This window comes from Saccopteryx bilineata, chromosome 1 (genome assembly GCF_036850765.1).
Source record: "Saccopteryx bilineata isolate mSacBil1 chromosome 1, mSacBil1_pri_phased_curated, whole genome shotgun sequence".
Classification (NCBI taxonomy): Eukaryota; Metazoa; Chordata; class Mammalia; order Chiroptera; family Emballonuridae; genus Saccopteryx; species Saccopteryx bilineata.
Window position 1 is genome coordinate 74,382,862 of NC_089490.1, and position 19,723 is coordinate 74,402,584.

The following is a 19,723-nucleotide window of genomic DNA, read 5'->3' on the forward strand; positions in this document are numbered from 1 at the left end:
GGATGAAAGGTGGCAATTAATGGCATTTAATGTCTGGAGGGCCATAAAGGTTAAATTCCTGTGATGTGAGTGATAGTCCATAAAACAAAGGCTGCCCTAGAATGCCAACAGAACCCTCGGGGAAAAACGCAGCGAGATGTGCCCCCAAACCAATTAAGCCCACATCTGAAGCATGAGAATACCAAGAAAACAATACACACAAAAATTAAATATGTACAAAACTACAAGTTGAACAGACTTAGCAATTCACTTTAACTTAATTTCTATACTTTTTTGATGTGTAAAATGGGAATAATTTTTACTCTCCTGTCCAAAAATAAATGTATTTGGCAAACTATTAGCAAAATGAATACCGTTAAAGAAAGTGGAATTGATTTTTTTAAGTCTTGGTGTGAGTTTCTGTTTTGTAAATTCAAAGGAGAAGACCTCTGGGTCAGTCACTGCAGTGTCCAACCTCGAGAACTATCAACCTGCCCAGGGACCCGCTGCTGTGAGCTCCAGCCATTTCAGCGGCCTTACCGTGGATCCTGTGGACTGAAGCGATGTGAGGCATACTGTTCTCATAGGTCTCTCGGCTCTCCGGGGACGCCTTGGTCAGGGGCAGGGCTGCCCGGGAGCCCCACCAGGGCTCCCTCCCCGCCTGCTGCGTCCCCAGGAAGTACCTGCCGGCCTCGCAGCGGCCCCCCTCACAGGCCTGGGTATGGAAGTGCCTTTCCTCCACCAGCCTGGAGTGGTCCAGCGCGAAGCCATAGCAGAGCGCGCCGCGGTCCGAGAACTGTCTGTAGGCACAGGACGCGTCGTGCTGAGAACCTGGCCTGTCAGCCGGGTCCAGGAGCTGCGGGGATGCTGTGTCTGTCAGGGGACTTCCGCCCCACTGACTGTCGTGATCAGATTCCGATCTTTCCGTGTGAAATCCCGAATACTGAAACCGAGAAGGTGAAAAACGTACACTTTTAAAAAAATAGCCTTTTTACTGAGCAAGCACCCCTACGGACGTAATGGGCTGAAGACACCAAAAGAAGACTCACTCTAGCACCAGCTGGGCACCCCCAACTCACCCAGGAAGCAATCATGCAAAACAAAATCCTTTTGGCTGCTGAAAAGAGGAGATAAAATAATAACAAACACGGGTGAAACTAAATGCCAGGCACTCTTGAAAGTGCTTAGTGTGAATTACATCCTCCTCCCCACATAGTTCTTATCTTAACCCTTTAATGGAAACATTAGTAACCCATTGTATGGATAGTGAGGCCCAAAGAGGGAACACGATTTGCCCGACACCACAGGGTTAGCAGGGGGCAATGCCAACAATCTAACTCAAATTCTCTATCACTACCCAAATGGTATTGCCAAAGGGAGAGTCCAAGAAAGCTTCAGATTTTATTTCTACAGTATTTCCTTTTCACGGGTTTTGGGGTATTTTTTTCTGAATTAGAAAACAAAAATAAGAATTAAGGAAGGCATCAATGTGCAGCACCCAAACTCCTTACTTTGGACTGTAAACTCTCTGAGGGCTGGGCTGGCTACAGGGTAAGCTAGTTAATAAATGCTTACCTAATTCAATTGCAATACAACTTTTAAAAAGTCTTGCCCGTATGAGCTGGCCCTACTCACTGGGGTTGGTTTCTTGCTTTCTAAAGTAAACTTCAAATATGCATATGCGTAGGATCATCAGGAAAACACAGCTGCAGGCCATGCTGTGCCTTGTTGGAATTAAACTGCTTACTTGTTGCCAGGGTATTTGGTCTGGTGTTGAAAGAAACGTAAAAGGCTCAGCAGACCTCCCTAGGAGATACGCTCCATTTGAAGGTCCTCATGAGCCACTAATATCAGTAACATAATTTCTGTCCATTTTTGGTTATCTAATGCCAAATACAAAGCTAGGTGCTAGAGATTTCCTGCTATGAAATTAATAAATGCCATTTATTGAGAATTTACTGTATGCCTATCAATGTGCTAATCACTGCATATATATATTATATCATTAAATCCTCATAACCACCTGGACAGTAACGTTATCTCCATTCTATCCATGAGGAAACTGCACCACTGAGAGTGTTAATAAGAGGGTATGGCCACCCCATAGTCTATCTGGTCTCAAAGCCTGAATTCCAAACCATGATTTTACACTTGAGAGAAAACACTGTTAAGGAAGAGAAGAGAGAGAAAAATAATCCGGTGTTAGAGAGATTTCCAGAAAAGTGGCATGAACTGCTTTATAGTCTCAGGAACCAAAATATAAGTCCATTTTACATTTTATTCTTAGCCAGGAGAAAAAGAGGAATGGATGTCTATGGTGGGAGGGGGAAGGAAGAGGAAAGATAAATTCCTTGGCTCCATTGTTCTTTTCTTGTCATGTGCTACTTGAGCAAATTTTACCCATGATAAGACCTACACAGCACAGGCAAACTCTCTGCTTCCCTCACCAGGCCCACCCTCAGCAGAAGGAAGAAGACTGCCTTCCACACTCAGTGCTAACAGGCAGCTCAGCCCGGGGCTCTTGGAACCAGAGCAATGAGGTACAGAAGTTCCTATGGGGTAGCTCCAAAAGATGCTAATAAATACATTGTGCTCAGGACAGAGTTCTGTACAAGGTCCAGGTTCAAGGTTTTTCCATTACCATTTCTAATTATTACTTTAATTATTTTCCAAATGTACATATGGACTATCAGCATTTTCCATCAAGGAAAAAATAAAAGTCAATCCAACTTCTTTCCCTGCAGGACTATGAGTTGGGCACATCAAGGCATCCTAAGTTCCGTGTGCCTACATCCCACACACATGGCATCAGTGTTTTCTCCCCATGAGCACCAGCCTTTCTTGTCACAAGAAACCACCTTCCCTTTCACCAAGCAAGCGGTGGCACCCCCTCTCCTTACCGAGTGAGGATCAGAGTGCTATATGCATTTGCCCTTTGCTAACACCATCCATGTGCTTGCCTAGGGAAAATTCAGATCATCGTGCTATTCCATGCCAGGAATTGCCCAGACTCTGCTTGTTTCAATAGAAGTATAAACCAGGCCTATTTCTGAAGTACTACAGTCAAGACTTTTGAGCCCTGCTGAGAAGGGTAAAAGCTTCCCCTGAGTGTATATGGGAAAGTGGTGTTGGCACAGCAAAGAAGAACATTCAGTCCTTCGCTCACAAAGAAAATTCAACACAAAGTAACCTGGGCATACATGAGATACACATTTCAAGAGCACCCAAAGCACCCAAAAAAGTTGAGAGATAAACCTCTTGTCAACAGTCAGGAAACTACAACAGCGGGTACATTGCCCTTCAAACAGGCGAAAATTGGTAGACTGAGTTAGACCAAGACCTCACCTTGCTTTAGAGGCACAGAGGAACAGCCCAATCAGAAACCTTTGTTTCTCGTGCCCTGTAAATTTGCACCTGTGTGCATCATCAAAACTCTGAGCCACATTCGTTCCTTGAAAAGGAACTGCACTAGAAGTGAACTCTGTTGAGAACAGTACAACCCCATAATTTGACCTGAACTCTTTCAGGTGTTCCGGAAGTGTTAGAGGAAAGAGAGCGAGTGAGCAGAGAGGAAAGAGGTCAGACAGCAGAAATTCGCAGCATGAGTGGCACAGTGAATGAATGCTGCTTAGCAAGGCTCCCGGTTTTCCCCACACCTACTTTTGCTCCTTACTACATGCACCATCTTGGACAAGTGATTTAATTTCTTTTGTCCCAACAGAAAAAGGGTCATGCTGATAGTTAACCTACTAATGATTGATCCAGAAAAGGGCCCATTTAATGAAACAGGCAATAGGGACAAGAAGCCAAGAGAAATTGGTTTCAGGTCAATCCCTGCTTGTAACTTTCAGGGTAACCTTGGACAAACTACTTTCTCTTTCTTAGCCTCATCTGTAGGATGATGCATTGGTTAGATTAAACTTTCTCTAACTGTTCCTTCAGCTCTCATATCCTATATGATACCATCAGTATTTGGTATACTATCCAGTGTTGAGACATATGATTCCTATGCCTTTCCTTATATTTTATTTTTTAAGGGAGAGAATTATTTAAAATTATAATTCATGTCCAAGAATTCTTATTATTATGGTTATAAGAAGAAAGTTATATAAGTTATAATTTTACTATAATGTTGATTTTCCCCCAAGTATCCAATTATAGCCCAAGTTTTAGAAGGATTTACATGATATTTTTCGGTCAATACATTATTATATTTTAGAAGCTTCTGAGTATGAAGGATAATGTTTGCCATTTGAATCTATATGTCTCTGCACATTCTACTCCAGAACCTATAAGGTCATCAAGGAGCGCAAGTTAAATCACATGTGGCCCATGCTATCGGCAGTACTAACAGGCAGAAAATATGCCAAAGTTCAGATTATTTACATGTTTTTAAAAAGTCAAACGGCAGCTTCTGTGAGCCTGTAGGTACAGAGAGAAGGATAAAAAGAAGGTCTTAGGGACTCAGAGAGAGAGAGAGAGAGAGTTGGGACATCACCATAATAGAGCACACGGTGATCCACAGCACTGGCCACAGTAAAAGGGCTCAAAATAAAGCAGAATCCAAAGTGGCAATTTCAGACAAGTGTCATTTCCATAAGAGAAGAAAGTAAGTTGAGAATGGATCAAGTCCCTTACACACAGCAGTGAAAGGAAAGAAGGAACAGGGGGAATTAAGAATCCAGCAAACAGGAAAGAAAAACAAGACAGACAAATCCTCTTTCCTCCTTCCCCTCCCTTCCACCATCATTATACACTTACGAACTATATTTCACCAAACTGACAGGAAAGAGTGCTCTTGAAATAGTAAGCCAGCCCATGAAATGCCAAAGAATAGGGGAAAAAAATTAAACTCCCTATTAAATTTCTATAGAAAAAAAATAATAAAACATGAAAATGGAAATACAAATATCCCAGCTGGATAAAAGTTCTCATCAAGTAACTAACCATGAAACAAAGGAAAATTATAAGACAACAAACTCTCTGAAATGTAATGAGTACCCTCAACAAGGATTTGAAGAAACAGACACACACACACACACACACACACACGGCACGCACACATGGGCACACAACACCTGGAATTAGAAATTTAACAGTGAGAAACTGACAAAGAAAAAAACAGCCAACAACCACAAAACAAGAAAAAAAATGCAATAAAAACTGACCAAAGTCAAAGAACTTGAATAAATCTTCAATTAAATTACAAATTATAAAATTATAAATTACAAATTGTGAAAAGGAGAATAGATATAAAAAGATAAAACAAAGAAAAGCTGGAAGATGTGTAAGAAAACAAATATTGGATAGAAAAAATAAAAGGATCAGAGAAAATAGCTAAAAGAAGGTGGAAAGTTTTCAATATATACACATTTATACAGAAGGCAAAGGAACTAAAATTGTTAAAATAATTTGAAAAAGAATAATAAAGTGAGAGACCCTGTCCACCCAACTTCAAAACGTACCATATGGCTATAGTAATCATAATTGTGTGGTACTGGTGGAGAAATAGATATGCAGAGATCAATAGAACAAAATAGGGAACCCAGAAATAGACCCATACAAATATGCCAAACTGATTTTTTTTTTTCATTTTTCTGAAGCTGGAAACGGGGAGGCAGACAGACAGACTCCCACATGGACCAGACCGGGATCCACTCGGCATGCCCACCAGGGGGTGATGCTCTGCCCCTCTGGGGTGTCGCTCTGTTGCATCCAGAGCCATTCTAGCGCCTGAGGCAGAGGCCACAGAGCCATCCTCGGCGCCTGGGCCATCTTTGCTCCAGTGGAGCCTCGGCTGTGGGAGGGGAAGAGAAAGACAGAGAGGAAGGAGAGGGGGAGAAGCAGATGGGTGCCTCTCCTGTGTGCCCTGGCCGGGAATCGAACCCAGGACTCCTGCATGCCAGGTCGACGCTCTACCGCTGAGCCAACTGGCCAGGGCCGCCAAACTGATTTTTAACACAGGTACAAAAGCAATGCAATAGAAGAAAAACAGACCTAACAAAGGATGCTGGAGTGATTGGACATAGGCAAAAATAAAATGAACCACAACCTAAGTGTCATAACTTAAATACAAATTAAATGTAAACGGTAAAATTGTAAAGCTTTTATAAAATAACATGAAAGAAAACCTTCAAGACCTGGAGCTAGATAAAAAGTTCTTAGACTTGATACCAAAAGTACAATGCATAAAAGAAAACTGATAAATTAGACTTGATTGAAATTAAAAATGTTTGCTCTGCAAATGACATTATTAGAGGGCTAAAAGGATAAGCTACAGACAGGGAGGAAATATTTACGAGCCACATTTCAAACACATTGTTGGTGGGAATGTAAAATGGTCCAGCCTCTCTAGAAACCAGTTTGGTAGTTTCTAAAAAACTAAATGTGCAAGTACCATATGCAATCTTGGACATTTTTTCCAGATAAGTGAAAATTATACAAAACCCTATACATGTGTCTACAGCAGCATTGTTACCCACTTCCTGACTCTCTTTAATTGTTCCTTTTCTTTTTGAAAATTATTTTAATTGCGGTAATGTATACATAGCATAAAACTTTCAAACTTATCCATTTTGAAGTGTGAATTTTAATGGCAGAAGCATTCACATTTCTGTGTAACCATTACCACTATCCATCTCCAGAGCCTTTTATCTTGCAAAACAAAAATTCTGTACCCCTTAAATAATAACTCCCATTACTCTCCAACCCCTGGAAACCACCATTCTACTTTCTGTCTTTCTGACAGAGGAAAATTAAAAGAAGCTCCTGGAAACCCCAACCTAGCCTTGGGTTGGGGTTCCCAGAACCCAGCCACCTCAAAGATCTTTCTGAAAGTCTTATGTAATCATGTCACTCTCTTGCTTACAAATATTTTTTCTCTCTCTTTTTTTCTACTTATCAAACAACAAAGCAATACCATGTTTATAAAGCAGAAACTATGAGTTACAAGGAGACAAACATTCAAATAATAGGAAACTAAGACACCACTGTCAGTATACAAAAAAAATAGATTTAAAAAAACAACTACAGAAGACTTAACAAAAACAATCAGTTAAAAGTTATGGCTATGTATCAAAGTCTACTCACTGATAACACAGACTGAATCTTTCTTAGTGTACATAACTAATCATCAAAATTGATTGAAATGTATTAGGCTATGAAGAAAACCAGTATATTTTATGAAGTACAAATATTATAAACAATACTCTCTAATGAAAAAATGAAGGCCCTGGCCGGTTGGCTCAGTGGTAGAGCATCGGCCTGGCGTGCGGGAGTCCTGAGTTCGATTCCCAGCCAGGGCACACAGGAGAAGCGCCCATCTGCTTCTCCACCCCTCCCCCTCTCCTTCCTCTCTGTCTCTCTCTTCTGCTCCCACAGCCGAGGCTCCATTGGAGCAAAGTTGGCCCGGGCGCTGAGGATGACTCCATGGCCTCTGCCTCAGGCACTAGAATGGCTCTGGTCGCAACAGAGCAATGCCCCAGATGGGCGGAGCATTGCCCCCTGGTGGGCGTGCCAGGTGGATCCCGGTCAGGCGCATGCCAGAGTCTGTCTGACTGCCTTCCCGTTTCCAACTTCAGAAAAATACAAAAAAAAAAAAAAAGAAAAAGAAAATTAAAATTTTAAAAACCCTTCCACTTGGGAAAAATGCTGTTAAATAACTTTGGAAGAAATAGGCAAATACAAACATAAGCTACAGAAGTTCTGGGGAAAAGTTAATAAAAGTACTACATATCTGGATCTACAGGATACACAGCTTGGACACCTAAATTAAAAAAAAAAATACAAATAAATTCAGTTCTCAATTCAAAAGCTAACAAAAGAAGCCAAAAGAAAGCACAATAAAAAATGGTCAAAAGACAAGTGGATTATTCACAAAAAATAAAGTAGCCCTTAAACATATGAAAAGGTGATTAATTTTTTAATAAGATAAATGCAAATTAAAGTAATACTGAGATACCACTTCTCAGTAATCAGATTAGCAAAAATTCCAAAGCCTGACAATATATCATCTGGCAGGGTATGGGGACGCAGTGCTTCTGCCTAGTGCTGGTGGAAATGCCAACTTTTATGCAACTTCTAAGGAGGGAAATTTGGCAACACCTCACAAAAACTGCAAGTTTGCCTTTTTAAGGAGTTAGAATTACACCAAGCAATATACACTGAAGTAGTAAGCTTTAGGTAAAGAGTCATCATATATGAAATCCACTCTAAAATGGTTGAGAAAAAATAAATAACGAGGGAAGATGGAGAGGGGAAAGAGAGAGAAAATGGCAATGCAAATATGACAAAATGTTAAGCTCTAGTAAACCTAGGTTTAATATACAGGAATACTTTACTATTCTTGCAACTTTTCTTTATGTATGAGATCATTTCAAAATAAATATTTTAAATATTTTAAAAATCCTGTATAGTAAACCTATGTTTTATTTTCATAGACTGATTAGTGACAAAGACATTTCTAAAAAAATATTTGTTTTCTAAAGAAATGGAAACTTGGCCCTGGCCGGTTGGCTCAGCGGTAGAGCGTCGGCCTAGCGTGCGGAGGACCCGGGTTCGATTCCTGGCCAGGGCACACAGGAGAAGCGCCCATTTGCTTCTCCACCCATCCGCCGCGCTTTCCTCTCTGTCTCTCTCTTCCCCTCCCGCAGCCAAGGCTCCATTGGAGCAAAGATGGCCCGGGCGCTGGGGATGGCTCTGTGGCCTCTGCCCCAGGCGCTAGAGTGGCTCTGGTCACAACATGGCGAGGCCCAGGATGGGCAGAGCATCACCCCCAGGTGGGCAGAGCGCCCCCCATGGTGGGCGTGCCGGGTGGATCCCGGTCGGGCGCATGCGGGAGTCTGTCTGACTGTCTCTCCCTGTTTCCAGCTTCAAAAAAATGAAAAAATAAAAAAATAAAAATAAATAAATAAATAAATAAAAAGAAATGGAAACTTGCTTTATAAGTGAATTATTTAAGTATCTTTGTTTTTATTACTGATTCTTAATATTTTGTTCATAAAAATGTAACTTAAAGTACCAACAAGAGATTCTAGTAAAAACAGCATTGGAATCAAATATGGAAGGACCCGACCTACTATGACCCAATATGACTTGTACAACAAAAGATCACTTTCCTTGGACCTTGATTTTCCATCTGCAGAACAGAACAGACTATGTCCATTATAGGACTGTAGAAGGTCAAATAATGTGCATCAAAGCACTCTTAAAAATGCAAACATGAGCCTTGGCCAATTGGCTCAGCAGCAGATCATCTGCCTGGCATTGGGAAGTCCAGGGTTTGATTCCCGGTCAGGGCACACAGGAAAAGAGACCATATTCTCCATCCCTCCCTATTCTCTCTTTCTCTCCTCTTTCTCTTTCTTCTCCTCCTGCACCCATGGCTCCAACCCATCTCAGGCATTGAGGATGGCTCCATGGCCTCACCTCAGGTGCTGAAATAGCTTAGTTGTTGAGCAATGGAGCAACGACTTCAGACGGACAGAGCATTGTCCAGTAGGGCACATGCCGGGTGGATCCCAGTCAGGGCACATGTGAAAGCCTGTCTCTGCCTCCTGACCTCTCACTTAATAAAAAAAAAATGCAAACATGTTACAGGTATGTATGTCGCATATACAAGTTCTTGATTAGTGACTTTCATGTGCATAAACAAGAATGGTTATCATATCGCCATCTTGTGAAAATCAGTTTTTCCCTAGACTGTATTTTCTAAAGACCATATTTTCAGTCCCTCATCCTCCAAGCCTGTTAGAGATAAAACATATGTGCAAGGATAAGATATCAACATCCCAACTGCAAAAAGAAATCAGCCCACTGTCCAATTACCTAAACACTAGGCCTTTCTTTGAAATACTTTGATTTTCAGAGCTGAAATTCTCTTTGGTAGCAATGATTCTTATTACTTAAACTTTGATTAAAAGCCCAAAGATCTTCTTTAAAGAGTAGAGAGATAGTGAGAATCATGACTAATTGGAATGTATGCAAGGCCTGCAGATGGTACTCCTAGTGCTTGTCAGTATGTATTCTCTCTTCACGTGAAACAAAATTACATTTTAGCAGCTATAGAATACCTGCTCTTCTTCCTTTGAAAAGGTACCAACACTTCTTTTTATATTTAAGGCTAAGAAACTAAATGATTTAATTTCCTATTTTGATTGGGCACAAAAAGTTCACTGAAAATTAATTTTGGGTTAATTTTGCTAAAAACCTCTGTTTTTCTTTTTTTTTTTTTAATTGTTAACTTGGAATACTCTGCACCTTAATTTACCCATATTTCTTATTTAAAACTTAATTTTCAAAGCAGGCATTAATTTTAGAAAATTAAAAAATGAAACAGATGAAGGCTGCCTTGGTTCTCATAAACATGAAACCAAATGTCATTCTCCAAAGGTGGGCTAACACTGACAGGCAAAAGTCTTGGATGACTGCCAGAAATAGATGTCAGATGACATCCAGATCCCCCGGCTCTTCTTTAGGATTTAGCTCATGAAAGAATCATTCCTTCTGGAAGAGACTCATATCTCATCCAGTTAAAGGTCTGGGCCATCATTTGAGGCTTTATATGTATCCAGTGCAAACTATTTACAATAATTCCTTCTGCAATTCATCCTAATGTTTGTGTGCCTACCATTTGCAAGGCATTGTGCCAGGTGAAATGAAAACTACAACCCCACCTTCCAGGTGCTCACATTAGCAGAAGTATAAATAACTTTATAAATAAAAGTTATGTTCACAAAACATAACTTTAATACAGGTAAGAAAATGGCAAAGACCCAAATAGAAAAACAAAACAATATAGTTTAGGAGTTCACAAAAGGAAGCTGATACTCTCCCTTCCAACACTAGTGGCTCAGGAAGAGAAAATGAACAATGACTGATTAAAAGGCAATTTGTTGTATGATCTGCATATGCTAACTACTACCTGTAATGACAATAACAATAACTACCATTATCAGATATTTGCTATGTGTCTGTCACTATGCTGAGATCCCATAGACATTACCTTGTTAAATGCTAACTGCATCTTGAAAGGACTTTTAATCCCTTTACAGATGCAACAAATGAAGCTCAAAAGAATGTTTTGCTCATGGTCACATGGTTATGAAGTTTAAGAGGAGAGATGCGATTCCAGAGCCCTGTTCCTTCCAGCACTTTATGCTCATCTAGACTTAGGTACTCAGATCACAGCAATGGCAGTGTCCTACACTCTAAGCAGGAATGGATCCTACATCCCCAAGCATGTTTTTACCAAGGTGACTTTCCCCAACCTCTACACTCCAGTAAACCACCCTCACACACCTTTGGGGACGTCCCCTCCCCACTGACATGCTCTTTAACACAGTTACACCCACAGTTATTCCTCCTCTGATACAAGTCGTGAGATTCATTCCTGCCTCAGCAGCATGGTCCAGACAGGTGCTCGGCATTCATCTGGAGGTGGCGGCAACAACCCAACTCGGGAAAGATGCCAGATGTTACAACAATAGACGTTACAGTTATCTATTTTTATTCTGGCAGATCATGGAGGTTTTTATCATTTTTAGCTGTAACATAAAGAGAGAGACCCTCTTATGGTAAAGTCCTGTTTTCCATGAAAAACTTTCACTCTCTCAAGCGTGAGCAGGTTTCTTCTTGATTTGTGTCTGAACCATGAGAAAAAAACATCACAGATGCAGACTGCATTGTACTAAGAACATATGCACGCTTTTAAATCACTTTTATCTTACTTTTTACTAATGTAACCCTGAAACATAAAATATGTTCCCTTTTTTTCATTCACTGTTATGGGAAGAACAGATGGTAAAAGGGTTAGATTAAAGTAATACAGCATGTCCATTAAAAAAAATAACCCCCACTTCTGGGCTGCTCCCTCAAACAGGAGTTGTGTTTACTATAAAGAATGGCTTTGGCTTCCACACATTGGGAATTACTGGGGGTTTTCCCAAGGATAAACATCAGTGTAAGAGAGAAACTAATGTCAGAATCAAATGCTTTTTTAAATGACAATTATGCAAGATAGTTTGCTAATCTGAAAGGCTGACTGAAAACACGTGTCTGTGATCATGTAACTAAACAGCAGTCAAATAATGCCGTCCGTTTTTAACCTGAACGAACTAGAACAGCTAGAAATCTTAACTAACCGAAACTACGAAGAGGAGATCAAATAGACATTATTTTCAACATTCCTGCCCTCCCACTAGTAGTAGGTAGAAGATTTTTGCTGCCACTTTATTTCTAATTTATTGTATTATTAATCAACAGCAAGAATAATTCTTATAGACTACACATTAAGAACGGTTAAGTATAACATGATTTCTACCTAAGTCTCAAAAATATTTCGCTTTGAACAAGAACCCTCATGAATATTTTAATGAAAGTCAGTTTAATGACATATAGCTCCAAAACATTGAAGCCTTAAAACAACTTCAAGAAAAATTGGACAATGCATTTGAAAGAAAAAAAAAAAATCAATCTTGAGTCATACTCCAGAGTTGAGGATGGTTTCACTAGAAGAACTAAGCAATAAATATTTCCACTTATACTATAAATAATTAGAAAGCAAATACTCAAAATTCAACTTTTAGGAACTTTAAATGTTTTGGTCATATCTTGCTTCATTTTAAAAAAATGGGATAGGCCCTGGCCGGTTGGCTCAGCGGTAGAGCGTCGGCCTGGCGTGGGGGGGACCCAGGTTCGATTCCCGGCCAGGGCACATAGGAGAAGCGCCCATTTGCTTCTCTACCCCTCCTCCTTCCTCTCTGTCTCTCTCTTCCCCTCCCGCAGCCAAGACTCCATTAGAGCAAAGATGGCCCGGGCGCTGGGGATGGCTCCTTGGCCTCTGCCCCAGGCGCTAGAGTGGCTCTGGTCTCGGCAGAGCGACGCCCCGGAGAGGTAGAGCATCGCCCCCTGGTGGGCAGAGCTTTGCCCCTGGTGGGCGTGCCGGGTGGATCCCGGTCGGGCGCATGCGGGAGTCTGTCTGTCTCTCCCCGTTTCCAGCTTCAGAAAAATACAAAAAAAAGGGGGGGGGATAAATTGTCAGCTTCTAAAAATCCATTTTTAAGAATGTGTTTACAAGATTTTTCACTTGTTTTCCATTTGCTCCACTTAAAGTTCAACCTACTTATTACGACATTGTTTTTAACTTTAATCCACGCTTTAGTTATTTTTAGCTCAAAGAATATTCTGGTGAGAAATCTTATATACCTGTAAAATCCCTGACATATTTCACAAAGTAGAAACATGGGAAGTTTTTTAACATGCTTTAAATGTGGTTTGAAATGTCATAAGCCTTCTCTTAATCCACCCCCCACAGCTACAAAAATGTTCCTGGGATTTGGTTCACTCATTTTTCTCACAGAAAAGTAACCATAGTCGACATCTCATTAGCTGTCAGGGTGATGTACAGCTGGAAGAGAATCAGCACTCGGACCAGAGGCCGGGTTTCCTCCAGTGAAATTCTATAAGGAATCTCCTATAGAGGTCCATATGGAGAGAGCTGTTCCCAAACCATGAAATCCACAATTCATATCCTTTTGTAAATCTAAAGGTAAAGTCCTAACAGCTTGCTGGGATTTTCATTGCACTGAAGATTTTAAACAGGTAAGAAACATAGAATAAATATTTAAAGAAGTTTTCTTAATGTCCTGGCATATACAGCTGTAAACGATCAAGAATATCCCAACTTGCATAGGTAATACAGAAATAGCTCTAGCCCTTCATTGGGTAAATCCTGGGTTTCCAGGACCAGTAGCTAGTTTGTATGGTAATCTTCTTCTATTATGAGCTTCTGGCATAAGCCAGATCCACTTCCATCCTTTACTGATATTTTCACTCCCTGATTTTTCACATAGAAGTGGCAGATTAGATGGGCTTGAATTAGATGGGTACAGGTGGTACCACCTGCTCCAATGCCTTCACTGCAGCTTTGTTTGGTCATCCACTGGTTTATTCTGAGTCTGGACAAAGGACAGGCTTCCCAAGCTGCTCTTGGCAGTGTTCTTGGAAGGAACCAACAGATTGAGTATTACTGGCCTTCTGCACACTGAAAGCGATCAATTGGATTTGTAATTTTGTGAAAAGAAATTGAAGCTCAAAGGCTCTCTACTGAGTTAATCAATTTCAAACTGTTGTCTGTAAATGGAAGAATGGATCTACCTTTCCTTCTTCTAAGCCAAACTCAGTAAAATATGAGGAAGACTATTGAAACTATCATAACTAACTATTAAACAATACACACCAGAACCTTAACTTTCAAATGCAGCAAACTGATGCATACTAATATGCTACAGGGGTTTCTGAAAAATCTGTGAAAGGTAGAAGAGTTAAAGAAATCTAGCTTTCTTAAACTATTACTGGGGGTTTTCCCAAGGATAAACATCAGTGTAAGAGAGAAACTAATGTCAGAATCAAATGCTTTTTTAAATGACAATTATGCAAGATAGTTTGCTAATCTGAAAGGCTGACTGAAAACACGTGTCTGTGATCATGTAACTGAACAGCAGTCAAATAATGCCGTCTGTTTTTAACCTGAATATGTTTCTTAAACGTATTCAAATCCATTGCTCTTAATTCTAGAAGGTTCCCATTACGAGTGGGTCAAGTCCTACCAAGAACTATCAATAAGACACTGTTCCCTTTAATTCCACTGTTTAGTTTTAACTAAGTTTGCTGTTATATATTTTGTTAAAGTAAATTTCCCTGGATACGTTTTGATGGTGGGTTCAGCCCGTCCCCTCTTTGTTCAGCTGGACAGCAGGATCGCAGCTTCCAGCCCTCACTTCCACTGAGCCGGAGCAGAGGCTTTGCATTTGTCTTAGCCCAGCTGCTTCCCCCACTGCCCAGTTTCTTTCTGACACTACATCTCCCCCAGATTCACACCATCTTATGTTATGGAATAGCATTGTGTTTAACATGAATTCTGCCATATAGCCAAGGGTCTGTGAGGACGAGGGGTGACGCTGCAGCTGAGCTTTGGGGGTGGTAGGATTTAAGCTCAACATGAAATGTGTCCTCAGGGACAGGACACAGCAGACCCTAGCTAGAGTAGAGAGCTGATGTAGGGGTCCCTAAGCGGGTAGACAGAGTTGAAGAAGTTGCCTGGGTCGGACTGAAGAGATTGGACCTCCTTCTATAACCAATAAGGAGCTTCAGTGGGTTTTTAAATAGGGGCAGGGATGAGGCATGATGAGGGGGTACATGACAAAAATGATATTTCAGAAAAGTTACCCTGGCAGGAAAGATCAGAGACCAAAAGAACAATAAGGAGAACACTAAAGATGTCTAAAGTGATGGACTCACCTGTTGAATCAGGGACCCAATACAGACAGTGGGGGTGGGGCAGAGAGGAGCCAAGGCCCAGAGGGGAGCATGACCTCATAGCTCTTTTATGCCAATAGGATCAAAAATCAAAACCAAAAAAAAAATTTAAGAGACTTTTGCCTTTCATATAGACATCTATCCCTCATAGAGCATACTACTACTAAAGGTACAGTACCCCGAAAACATACATAGCTTATTAAAAGAAGATAAGACAGTGACCTAGAAAGCATCTACTAATTATGGGAACTGAGCTCTAGAACTAAGGGATGTGCCCATAACAAAGATGTGTTCTTGAGATGGCAGAAAGAGCTTAACAGCATTTCTTGCACAGACACTTGGGTCAGTGCAATCATTTTGTAATTAAAACACACAGAACAAATATCAGCTATCATATTTTTGCATTGTTGCACTGGAGATGACAGAGGGAACACGAAGGCTAGAAAGCCCACTTCAGGACCCGATGTGGATGGCTCTCTGCCCCTAGAGTATGATCCAGAGTGTGCTTGTTCATAGTTTTACTCTTGAAAGAGCCTGGAGCTCCCACTACATCTAATTCCTCCTCAGTACCTAGGTGTTTGATCTGTACTGAAGGAGTTGGCATTTGTGAAACCATTTCTAGGTTGTTTGCATGCAGACCGTTTGCCTCTTTATATAGGCTATAGATTCCTTAATAGCAGAATATTTTCCCTCCTATGGTTTTTACACTTCTACAGACAACTAACAAAGTATTCCCACTCCTTTTGTGTGTGTGTGTGTGACGGAGACAGAGAGAGACAGAGAGAGGGACAGAGAGGGACAAGACAGGAAGGGAGAGAGATGAAAAGCATCAATTCTTTGTTGTGACACCTTAGTTGTTCATTGATTGCTTTCTCATATGTGCCTTCACCAGGAGGCTACAGAAGAGCGAGTGACCCTTTGTTCAAGCCAGCAACCTTGAGCTCAAGCCAACACCATAAGGTCATGTCTATGATTTCACACTTAAGCCAGTGACCCTGCACTCAAGCTGGTGAGCCTTGCTCAAACCAGATGAGCCTGAGCTCAAGCCAGCGACCTCGACATTTCGAACCTGGGTCCTCTACGTCCTAGTCCAACACTCTATCCACTGTGCCACCGCCTGATCAGGCTATTCCCACTCTTTTTAATGTATTTATTTACTCAATCATTCCATTACCATTTAGTGAGTAACTATGTGGAAGATACTATACTGGAAGCTGGGGCAGATGGGGAATGGAAATCAAATAAACATAATTACTACTTCCAAAGAGATTATAGCCCGACAGAGGAGACATATCAAGAAGGTGATAGAATATACATTATTCTAAATAGAGGTCAAAAGAAGAAATATAACTCAGTTATAGATCATGAAAAAAATAGCACTCAGTCTGGACCTTTCAAAATAGGCAATTTTGAAAAATTCATGAGTTCAACACGGAAGTAGGAAAGCACAAGGCATTCACCAAATAGTGAGCAGAGGAGTCTCTCTGGATCACAGGATTCAGGTAATTTAGGACTCGGTTATAGGTGACCTAGAGTGACAGCTACGGCTGTGGAAGGTCTGGAAGCACTGACACAATCAGCAGTCTTTTAAGGTCAATCTGAGAAGCAGGGCAAACTGGAAAGGGAAATTTCCAAAGAAGAAAATTAAGATATGTTGCAGTCCTCCACTGAGGACTCTGAGGACACAGGCAATAGGGAAAGAAGGGTAAACGAGTGAAGAGAGAGAAAACCACAACTGGGATATTGAGCAGGAATGAGTCTGGTCCTTAAGGGGAGACCCAGGGGTGCAGGGCTTTATTAGCTGTCCCCCCATAGCCCCACTGGTAACTCCCCATGACATGCAGGTCTCTACACCTAGAGTGCATTCACTGTCAGCCTCCAACTCCCACCTCCACAGCCTGAAAGGGCCAGCCAACCCCCAGCACACACCACCACTGCCACCACCACAGGCCTTTAGTACAGACAAACCCACTGTTTGTATTCTTCATTTACATTTTTATCTCCCCACTGAATCTGTAAGCCCTCTGAGGCAAGAACTATATCCCCAGAACTATGTCCTCTGTTTCTTTCTCTACCTACCCTATCACCTCCATGGGCTCATCCATTGCTTCATTCATGCACTCATTCAGTATCCACTAAAAGCTTTGGGGTGCCCAGGGCAATCTGGTTATCAAGAGCAACATCTCCTGTCCTAATGAACCTTAGAATCCCCATTAACTGTCCCCTCAAATTTTATTTCTTTCATCTTCTCATTTTTGCTAAGTTTCATTCCACCTTTCTCATTTAAAGCACTGTTTCTCTTTTTTCTTTTCGGTGGTCTTTTCTTAATAACATCCTGCTGCCTTACTTATAAATCTAATGTGACTAAATCTAGCCATCTTTTTATTTAAATTTTTGTGACATGTGTTGTCATTGCATTCTCACTCTTAGGAATACATTTTATGTGACATAATGTCACTATATATTGTAACAACATAGTAAAAATCAATGAAACAGTATAGTTAAGATACCTGCCCACTTGGGTAAACTAACAAAAAATCATATGGTCCTATTTCTAACCCACATACCTAGTTTGTCTACCATAAATATGGACCTTACCTTTACCAATATCTTATACTATCACGTTCCAAAGCAAGGTGAAAGACAAAGAAACTTCCTATAGTGGTTTAGGGAGACTCCACCAGAAACGATCACTTTTGCCTCTCCCCAATAGTGCCTCTCTCCTCTTCCTTCCTTCTCATTACCCATTCTATTCATTATACTTTCTAAAATGTCACCTTTGTCTGCAGACTCTCTTTATCAGACTGTTCCTTGAACCTGCACATTTCTTCAGCAAGTTTGTGTGTCCTTTATAGCAGACTTTAGTAGCCTAATTCAAATAAGGCATCGGGACCTCCTAAAACCCATGTTCTGAACGGGAGAGAGAAGCAGGGCTAGCAACAGGTAAAGTTGGGAGTCTCAGAAAGCTGAGTAAAGGAAAAGTGTGTGACCAGGGAGTGACTGTGGAGAAAACCTCTTTGTAATTAGAGAAGGATGGGCACCAGCCAACAGCCCTTGGACGCCTCTGTCGGCCCATCTATATACTATTAAACTAAATGCAACAGTTAATAAAAAGCAAAGCACAGATCTGTAACACAGAGGTCTCGCCTTATGAGCAAAACATTTTAATTTATAAAGATGATCTAGAAAGGCCATAAAGGTCCACTTTAATAATCTGATATTTCTAGAGGAAAACGGAACTAATTTCAAATTCATACATGTTCAGAAAATATAAACAAGCCTATATTTTTAGAATACTATATATTTTGTACAGTGTAGGAATTTTTGAAAAATATAATGTCACTTTTTTGCAGTATGTATTTTTTTGTTTTTAATGGCTAAGGATTACACTTTTTTATGTTACATAAAAAATATGTTTCATACAAAATATGAAATGAAGGGATATTTATCCTGGTAGTGGTGAAAGTAGTTTGTACAAGGAAAAACTCTACTTGAGAAATTCTTGGTCCTTCTTTTCTCTGTAATTTAAAAAGTCAGCACTGCAGCCAATGTATCTTTGAGGTCAGATGAACCTCTGCAGAAAGGCAGATTCTACCTTCACCAAAAGGAAGCCAGAGAGCTGGCAGTGAAAATTAAGAGGATTCTGTGAGATTATTTAAAGAAACAGATGCAGAGTAAAACCTACAAATGTTACAGTGTATCTCTGGCAAGTGATTAAATACTTTCAGATTTCAGAAGCAGACACTGTCTCAGGTGTGCACTACTGTCACAAAATTATATAGTGGATTGGTTATTAGTAACTAGGGGAAAAACAAAAGGAGGGCAGGATGAGGCAGTAAGCAGGAGGCTACATACTGTCTGTAAAAAACGTAACAACTATAACCATGTCAACTTGAGAAGTTGAAAGGGAAAATGGAATCAGGAGGCAATTGATTCATGATTGATATGGCTAAATTATGGCAAGATAACTTCAACTGTATTAGAGTAGCTATAACTAGTTCCATAAAGGTAGGTGAAAAATATTTTAGCAATTACTACTAACAATTGCTACAGATAAGGTCTGAGAAATAAGTTCTATACTCAATATTTAAAATTCAACAGAACTATAAAAAAAAAGAAGTTGCTACTTTCCTGAATATAAACCCAATAACAACGAAATACAACTGACATAATGGTAAGAGGGTCACTACACTGCAGCATCACAGTTATTTTCAGAGTCTTTGAAAATTAACTATAATATTTCTTACAACCATTTCTCCAAAATCATTTAAAACAATTCTATTTTGACCTCTCTTGTCTGAAGTAATACATAAAGGTGCAAAGGTGATTGAGTCATTCATTAAGTGACTCTAATATAATCAAGTCTAAAATTATCCCCAAGGGCAGCTCATACCAGAGGGGACCTGAAAGTTCACCTCCTACTGCAGAT

The 19,723-nt window shown here is 40.5% G+C and overlaps 1 protein-coding gene across 3 annotated transcripts in view; it reads right to left on the reverse strand.

The window, feature by feature from the left end:
• Positions 1–19,723, reverse strand: part of SIM1 (SIM bHLH transcription factor 1) — a 72,996-nt gene that overhangs the window by 7,314 nt on the left and 45,959 nt on the right. For all 3 annotated transcript variants that reach the window (XM_066254462.1, XM_066254461.1, XM_066254463.1), the window contains one exon: positions 520–922. In XM_066254462.1, the coding sequence (XP_066110559.1) occupies positions 520–922 (403 nt within the window). The remainder of the gene's footprint in view (positions 1–519; positions 923–19,723) is intronic.